We start from the raw sequence: 6875 nt of genomic DNA on the forward strand, positions 1-6875 counted from the left end.
CATCCCTGGAAGTATTTAAAAGATGTGTAGATGAGGCGCTTAGGGACATGGTTTAGTGGGCATGGTGGTGTTGGGTTGATGGTTGGACTCGATGATCTTAGATTAATTAATTATTAATCTTAGATTAATTAATAATTAACCTTAATGATTCTATGATTCTATGATTCTAAGATAAATACCATGCATTTCTCTCAATAGAAACCGTGCTGTCACGACTCGGACTAATGATAAAGTATTGAATATAAATCAGCGGTTCATCTGAGTGTAGTTGGCTGTTCATTTTCATCTGTACATCATGAATCTGAATTCAAAGCTCTGTGTTTCTACCTGAAGAGGATTGCTTATTTGTTTGTTGGAGGTGTGAGGCAAGATTGTAAATTATTCTTCTCTTTAGTATCATATTAGGTGACATTGTCTGTCTAGTGTCACGAGTATCCATGAGTTTATATGCAATTTAACAGGGCTTTAAGTTGCTTGTTAGGAAATAAGAAGAGCAAAAAATCTGCTATGACATGAATAAAGCTACTGTGCAAGTGTTAGAAAGATCAAAACCTTAGCAGCGTGCAGTAATGTACAGTAATGTCTCGCTTCTAGGTACTGATAGTCATATTTAAGAAAGCTACCATTGACGTAGAGGATCTTACAATTTTAAACAGGGTGTGAAGTGAATTTGTAATGCTTAATGAAGGACAATAAAGCATGACTAAACATCCGATAAAAGATTATGAAGTTAAAGACTGTATGGGTTTAATACCCAGTGATATAGCACTACCTAATTTAATGGTACAAACATGCAAATCACATCTGTCAGAACTGCCAGGTGTTGCATCTCTTCTCTGCCAAAGTTGGCTGCAGCATGTCCAGTGAAATGAGCTGAATTCTAGTACTGTGATCAGGGACCCAGCACTGCTGAATATTGTTCTGTGATCGGCATTATCTAGTAGGATTACTTTTTTTTTTTAATGTATATATACAGCCAGCATTTCCACAGGAAAATGGCTTTAGGTCCCATTGTTTCCCCAAAACTTATTTCCAAAGGCGTATAAAAGGATAACTTAACAGCTCGAAAAATACTAAAATCTGTTTAAATGGAACATTATTAACAACTTAAAGCTAAGAGTTATGCTACAGGTATTTCTTTTTAGTTCTCTTTATTGCTTTACTAATTTTTCTGATATATCTTTCTGACCCTTTTTTGGTATTTCATTCTTACGTTTTGCCTAACAGATACCTACCTAATTCCTGTGTACGGAGCATTTAATTATTTTTTACTTCCACTGATAGTTGCTTGCCACTGGTCTACCAGGGTCTTTGCATTCTGAAAATAAAGCTCCTTTTACACGATATTTTAAGTAGCATAAATTAATATTGCTAAGATTCTAATTTTTACTCAGTAAAGTACGGTGCATAAAAGGACTAAGAGTTCTCCCTCCCCTTTTCTCTTTATCTCATCCGGGAAACCAACCACAGATGTTTATTGAATTTGTTTTCTTGTTTTCCTTTCCCCATCCAGTTGAAGGTATATACTTTTTTATTTTTATTTAAAGGTTCAGAACGTTGTTTGTAGCTGGTGAGCACTGTGATGTGGACACGCTAGAATGGTCAAAAAAGGTCTTCAAGGTACCTGTCTTGGACCACTGGTGGCAAACTGGTGAGTGTGTTAAAATACCGTTGGTAATATACTGTGGGGAGATATTTTCAGACTTGTTTCCTGAGTCTGCAGGTAGAACTGGTTTCTCTTTCCATGAACATTTAAATAGTCAGGACCAAGTGTGAAAATAAAAATTCAAGCAGGAAGAGTGTTTTTTGGAAGTGGTCTGAAAAGTGACTTCAGGATGTATTTAAAACAGCATTTTTAAAAGCTATATAGAATAAAAAGGTATCTTCTGATGCCTGTGTTTTAAAAAAAAAGTTTGCAACAGTATTTTTTCCAGGTGTATTTTTATATTGTTTGTACATGTGACTATTTTGTGACAGAAAATTTGGTATTTAGGGAAGCGTTCAGGTTTAAGTTATGTTTTTGTACATATATTTTGTGTAATTAAAAACAATCGATCTGCAGCACAGATTAGACTCCTTGGTCTTTAATATTGTTCTGTATGGATCTCATCCAACTTCTATTGATTATTTTGGAATGTCTCCCATTTGTTTCACTGGAGGAGGATTAGATACTTAGACTGCGATGAAGGAATCAGAGTACCTACCAATCTATGTGTAACTTTGCAAAAATCCCAGTTGAATTCTGGATTAAGGCTTGATCAAATGTATCTCCTCATAACTATGGATTAATATATTTTTAAATTTCACTATTCCAAGATCAGATTCGGATTTTGCTTCTTACACACATTACTGCTATTTAAGCTAAGGAAGTGTATTACAAAGGCTCCCTCCTCCCCTCCCTCCTTTGCTCCTTTCCAAGAATACCTCTTCTATTTTCTGTGCGTCGTTGTTTTGAGATGCAAATTTTCGCTGGTCTCTCTCTATATGGAGAAAAACGTTTTGATTCTCCCATGATGGGTCAGATAGCAGATATATAAGATTAGAATAAAAAGTGAAAACTTCTTTAGTTCATCTATAATATATGTTATGTAATGAAATCAGTTCAGGAGGTTTAAAATGCATCATTTTTATTAAAAACCCCCACAATCTTGGAGAAATACTGAGAAAGCACTAGAAGATAGTAGTGTCATTTTTTATTTAATCTTGGTTGAATCTGCTAGTTAATTGATAAGTACGAGGGACAAGACCTGTATTTTGCTCACTTCTCTATGATCCTAATGTCTGTAGGCAAGAACAGGCCTCAGTGATGCAGAATGAGCAATTAACTGAAAAAGATTAAAAGATCAAATAAATGTCTTTGACTATCTACTGAACTGGCAGTAAGCAATATTACTGTATGTAATTTTGCATATGTTTTTATTGGTCTATGTCTGTGCACATATATATATATATAATTGCCTATAGCTTTGATGTGTATTTAGTGCACAGGTTTAATGTTACTGCGTTCATTCAGATGTATCTCAGGTATCAATGAGAGATCTTAAACAAGCACATGGATGTAATTATACTCATAGTGTGTAGAGGTAAGACTGTGTTTGAGAGACTTTTCAAAGAAGACCATAAGCCCAGCTCAGAATATAGTATGTTTCTTGATTTTTATATTCATGGCGTGCTCTTAAATTAAATTGTAGCACGAATTAATGAGCTGAGGCCATTTCAAATACAGTGTTTGAGAGCGTTTAATAGTTTGATTAGAATGAAGACCCATTTCTGTTTCCAAGTGATCTCTGTAGAAATGTGTGCTGTTGCATGTAAGCAAGGCATTCAGTCTGAAGGAAAAAATTTACTAAGAATTTGTTTCAGAGAACTGAATTTCAAGGGATAAGGAGAAGGAAGGAAGGAAGAATCACAGAATCATTGGGGTTGATGAGGACCTCCTGAGATGATCTAGTTCAACCCCCCTGCTCAAGCAGGGTCACCTAGAGAGAGTTGCCCAGGATCCTGCCCAGTTTTGAATATCTCTATGGATGGGGATTCCACAACCTTTCTGGGCAGCCTGTGCCCGTGTTTGACCGTCCTCACAGTAAAAATGTTTTTTCTTGTGCTCAGCTGGAATTTCCCGTGTTTTAGTTTGTATCTGTTGCCTCTTGTCCTGTCAGTGGGCACCACTGAGAAGTCTGTTGGCCTCTTCTTCATTCCCTCCCATCCAGTATTTATACACATTGATAAGATCTCCTCTCAGCCTTCTCCAGACTGAACAGTCCTAGCTCTCCCAGCCTTCCTCCATATAACAGATGTCCTTTTTCCTGGCTGTTCACTGGATTTTCTCCAGTAGCTCCATCTCTTGTACTCGGGAACCCAGAACTGGCCCCTCCAGACGTGGCCCCACCAGTGCTGAGTAGAGAGGAAGGATCATTCTCCCTCAACCTGCTGACAACATTCTTTCTTTTGCAGCCCAGGATGCTGTTGGCCGCCTTTGCTGCCAGGATGCATTGCTACCTTGTGGTCATCTTGCTATCATAGAATCATAGAATCATTAAGGTTGGAAAAGACCTCTAAGATCATCAAGTCCAACCGTTAACCCAACACCACCATGCCCACTAAACCATGTCCCTAAGCGCCTCATCTACACGTCTTTTAAATACTTCCAGGGATGGTGACTCTACCACTTCCCTGGGCAGCCTGTTCCAAGGCCTGACCACTCTTTCAGTAAAGAAATTTTTCCTAATGTCCAGTCTAAACCTCCCTTGGCGCCAGGATCCTGAGGTCATTCTCTGCAGATCCTTCTCTTTCCAGCTGGCTGGTCCCCAGTGTGAAGTGGTGCCTGGGGTTATTCCTCCCCGGATGCCGGACTTTGCACTTCCCTTTGTTGAACTTATTCCTGTTGACCTATTTCTCCAGCCTATCGATGCCTCTGAAAGGCAGCACCCCCATCTGATACATCAGTCGCTCCTCCTAGTTTTACATCATCTGCAAACTTGATGAGGGCACACTGCTTCTCATTGTCCAGGTAATTAATGAAATTGAATAGTATTGGCCTCACTATCAACCCTGGGGTACACCACTGATAATGTGCCTCCAATGGGACTTTGTGCCACTGGTCACAACCCTCAGGGCCTGGCTGTTCATACAGTACTCAGTCTACCTCACTGTCCACTTATCTAACCCATACTTTGTCAGCTTATCTATGAGAATGTTATATGAGGCAGTGCCAAAAGCTTTACTAAGGTGGAGGTAAACAACATCCACTGCTCTCCCCTCAGACACAAAGCTAGTCACCTCATTGTAGAAGGCAATCAGGTTGATTAAGAGTGATTTCCCCTTCATAAATCCATGCTGGCTGCTCTTGATCACCTTCTTGTCCTTTGTGTGTTTGGAAATGCTTTCCAGCATTCGTTGCTTCATCACCTTCCCAGGGACTGAGGTGAGGCTGTAGTTCCCTGGAGCTTCCTTCTTGCCTTTCTTGAAGAGAGACATTTGCTCTCTTCCAGTCTTCAAGAACCTCTCCCAGTTGCCGTGACCCTTGTAAGGTAATCGAGAGTGGCATTGCAATGACATCAGCCAGCTCTCTCAGCACTCATGGGTGCAACTCATGAGGCCTCATGGACTTACGTATGTCCAGTTTGTTTAAGTGCTCCCTAACCTGGTCCTCTTCCTCAAAGTGTAAGTCTTCCTTGCTCCAGGCTCCCTCTGGTCTCAGGGGTCTAGGAATCCTGAAGGTCAATCTTAGCAGTAAAGACTGAAGTGAAGAAGGCATTCAGTATCTCAGCCTTTTCTGTCACCAGATCCTCTGTCTTGTTCAGCAGTGGGCTCATGTTTTCCCTACTCTTCCTTTTGCTGTTTACGTGCTTGTAGAATCCTTTCTTATTGCCCTTCATGTCTTTGCCAGATTCAACTTCAGGTGAGCCTTGGCTTTCCTAATCCCATCCCTGCTCAACTGGATGGCATCTTTATACTCCTTCTGGGTCATCTGCCCCTACTTCCACCTCTTGTACACTTCCTTTCTATGTCTGAGTTCAGTCAGGAGCTCCTTGCTCATCCATTCAGGCCTCCTGCCTTTGCTTACCTATTTGTCAGGATGGACTTCTCTTGAGCTTGGAGGAAGTGATCCTTGAGTATCAACCTGCTCTCCTGGAACTCTCTTCTCTCTGTATGCCATGGGATTCTTCTAAGCAGATCTCTAAAGAGATTAGAGTCTGCTGTCCTGAAATCCAGGACTGTGGTCTTGCTTTTGCCTTGCTCCCTCTTTTCAGAATCCTTAACTCCACCGTCTCATGGTCACTGCAGCCAAGGCTGCTCCTGTCCATTTCTTCCTTGTTTGTAAGTATGAGGTCCAGAACAGCACCTTTCCTCATTGGCTCCCTGATCACCTTTGTCAGGAAGTTGTCATCAATGCACTGCATAAATCTGGATTGCTTGTGCCCTGCTGTCTTGCCCTTCCAGAAGATACCAGAGTGGTTAAAGTCCCTCATCAGGACGAGGGCCTGTGAATGTGAGACTTCTTCCATTTGTTTGAAGAAGGCCTCATCTACAGGCCTCATCCTGGTCAGGAGGTCTCCAGCAGATACTTTCTACCACAGCATGAATGTTGTTTTGCCTGCTGGTCTTCACCCATAAGTTCTCGACTGGCTCCTGACCTGACCTCTGACAAGGCAGAGCCCCTCTCATGTACAGTGCAACACCCCCTCCTTGCCTCCTAGGCATAGGAAAAAGTGCTTAATAGAATACAAGCTAATAAACTAGATTTGTATAATTTTTAAAATAGAGAACGGTCAGGTCTGGTAAGTGAGATGAAATAGAAATGCTTCTCCCCACACTGTCCTGTGTTCCTGAACTTGCCTTGAGATTAACATTCTCAAATGCTCAGGGGGAAAAAGTGGATCCTCCTCCCTCTGAAAGGCTTCGCTTGTCCCGGAGCAGAGCAGCCAGGGCAGCAGACAAAAGCAGCCTTCCCTTCTGCTGGTCAGTCACCTTTTTTTTAGCAGAATACAAAAAGTATCCCATTAACTGTGAAAAAACAAGCAGTTATGTCACGTTCAACTGTATCTGTCACTTGGTAAAATATTGTTGAAAGTGGATTTCCATGCTGGAAAAGCCTTTTCAGTCCAATAGTACTAGCTTAAAGCTGTAATCTACAGAGTAGATAACTGGGTGTTTCACTTCATATTAGAAATATTCAAGGTTAGTGACTGATGACAGAATAGAGGACCCAAAAATTCAGAAATAACAATTTTCCAAACTATCTCTAAAATAAAAAATCACAACTAAAAGCACAGAATAAAAAACCCTAATCACTTCTAGCAGGAAGAGTTCGAGGCAATTAGCTATTTTATGTAGAGCTAATACATTTTTAAAAAGGAATTTTTTTTATAACA

The 6875-nt window shown here is 40.5% G+C and overlaps 1 protein-coding gene across 1 annotated transcript in view; it reads left to right on the plus strand.

Annotated features, from left to right (window-relative positions):
• The window catches only part of ACSS3 (acyl-CoA synthetase short-chain family member 3), a gene marked incomplete at its 3' end in the record, with an annotated part of 44621 nt that extends 42970 nt beyond the window's left edge, over positions 1 to 1651 (plus strand). The window contains exon 9 of the mRNA XM_009576096.1: positions 1548 to 1651. Within this exon, the coding sequence (XP_009574391.1) occupies positions 1548 to 1651 (104 nt within the window). The remainder of the gene's footprint in view (positions 1 to 1547) is intronic.
• Positions 1652 to 6875: the final 5224 nt, after the last annotated feature.

The sequence above is a fragment of the Fulmarus glacialis genome, unplaced genomic scaffold, assembly GCF_000690835.1.
Source record: "Fulmarus glacialis isolate BGI_N327 unplaced genomic scaffold, ASM69083v1 scaffold9564, whole genome shotgun sequence".
NCBI lineage: Eukaryota > Metazoa > Chordata > Aves > Procellariiformes > Procellariidae > Fulmarus > Fulmarus glacialis.